The 1,271-nt window shown below is 29.4% G+C and overlaps 1 protein-coding gene across 1 annotated transcript in view; it reads left to right on the forward strand.

The window, feature by feature from the left end:
* The first annotated feature begins 250 nt into the window (after positions 1 to 250).
* The window catches only part of LOC108693583 (laccase-4-like), a 22,591-nt gene continuing 21,570 nt past the window's right edge, over positions 251 to 1,271 (forward strand). The window contains exon 1 of the mRNA XM_018202613.1: positions 251 to 475. Coding sequence (XP_018058102.1) covers positions 400 to 475 — 76 coding nt within the window. The 5' untranslated portion in view covers positions 251 to 399. The remainder of the gene's footprint in view (positions 476 to 1,271) is intronic.

Raw genomic sequence — 1,271 nt, forward strand, 5'->3', positions numbered from 1 at the left:
AATAATTAATTAATTAATTAATTAACAGTATTTCGCGATATCGTTAATAACGTGAAAAATGCTCTGAGTAAAAAGGATACTATCGCGATAAGGTTACAAAGTTCACGATTTCCCTGAAGATAAATAGGTATCGTGCAGATCCTTCGAGGAAATACATGTATATAATCTCTTCCGTGCCAAGAAACTATAAACGGCATTATAGTGTTTCCGTACTGAAACATCTTTCTATTAATCGAGAATCGACTCTCTCTCTGGCAATGAACTTGCTCAAGCAGCGCTAGTGTATCCGCGGCAACGACGCTGGACAGTCCTTACCTTCTCTCGGTGGCTTGCTTTTCCACGCTCTCTCACAATTCTCTGGCTATCTCAGCTAACAAATCCCGATCCGCCAGGTACACCATGCTCTTCAGATTTGGGATTTTTGTTGGTCTGAGTTCTGTGGTCACGACCATCATCTACTTCACGCCCATACCAGGTAAGTAAAAGTCCATAGAAGGAAAAATTAAAAAAATCAATAGCAAAAACGTCTATTTTGTGACATAAATGCGAGATGAAAGTATATATACCCTGTGCTTTATTTATGAGAGCAATTTTCTTTGTTTATCGCGAAGCATTCAGCTTATATTTTAAAATATCAGATTGAAAGATCGTCTTGTACGGCTATATTCGGTATAGCTTTTTTGATATCGTAACACTTCTAGCAGAAAAATAAAAACGTTGCTAATAAAGGAATAACTGGTAATGAAAGATTACATATATTTATTTTAATTGTTCTTGCTTCAAAATTTTTTATTAACGCTTGAATTTATGGATTACATTTATTTAGATGAATAGTTCTTACTCAGATTTTTTTTTGTTTTTTTTTTGTTGTAATCTATTCAAAATATAAATTCACAAATATAAATATAATTTAATTGTATTAAATACAAGTATTTAAACAAATAAAGAAATGAAAATATAATATTTATCTAAACAAATGTATTCCAAAAAGTTCTAAAAAATTTTAAAATATTGGGTTGTCCGGAAAGTTTGTGCCAACTAACCTATATAATTTAATAAATGTATACTAAAATTTAAATTTTCTACGTTTCAATTTTCCTTCAAAATCGGCCCGAACTTTCCAGCAATCCAATATATATAAATTTCATTCCAAACAATTAATTCCAATAATCAAATGTTTTAATATCTATATGTTTTATATTTTTGCTTTGATAAATAAATGTTTTATATAAAATTACATAAAAATGTATATAATTTTATATATTTATATA

Source organism: Atta colombica, unplaced genomic scaffold, assembly GCF_001594045.1.
Source record: "Atta colombica isolate Treedump-2 unplaced genomic scaffold, Acol1.0 scaffold92, whole genome shotgun sequence".
NCBI classification, from domain to species: domain Eukaryota; kingdom Metazoa; phylum Arthropoda; class Insecta; order Hymenoptera; family Formicidae; genus Atta; species Atta colombica.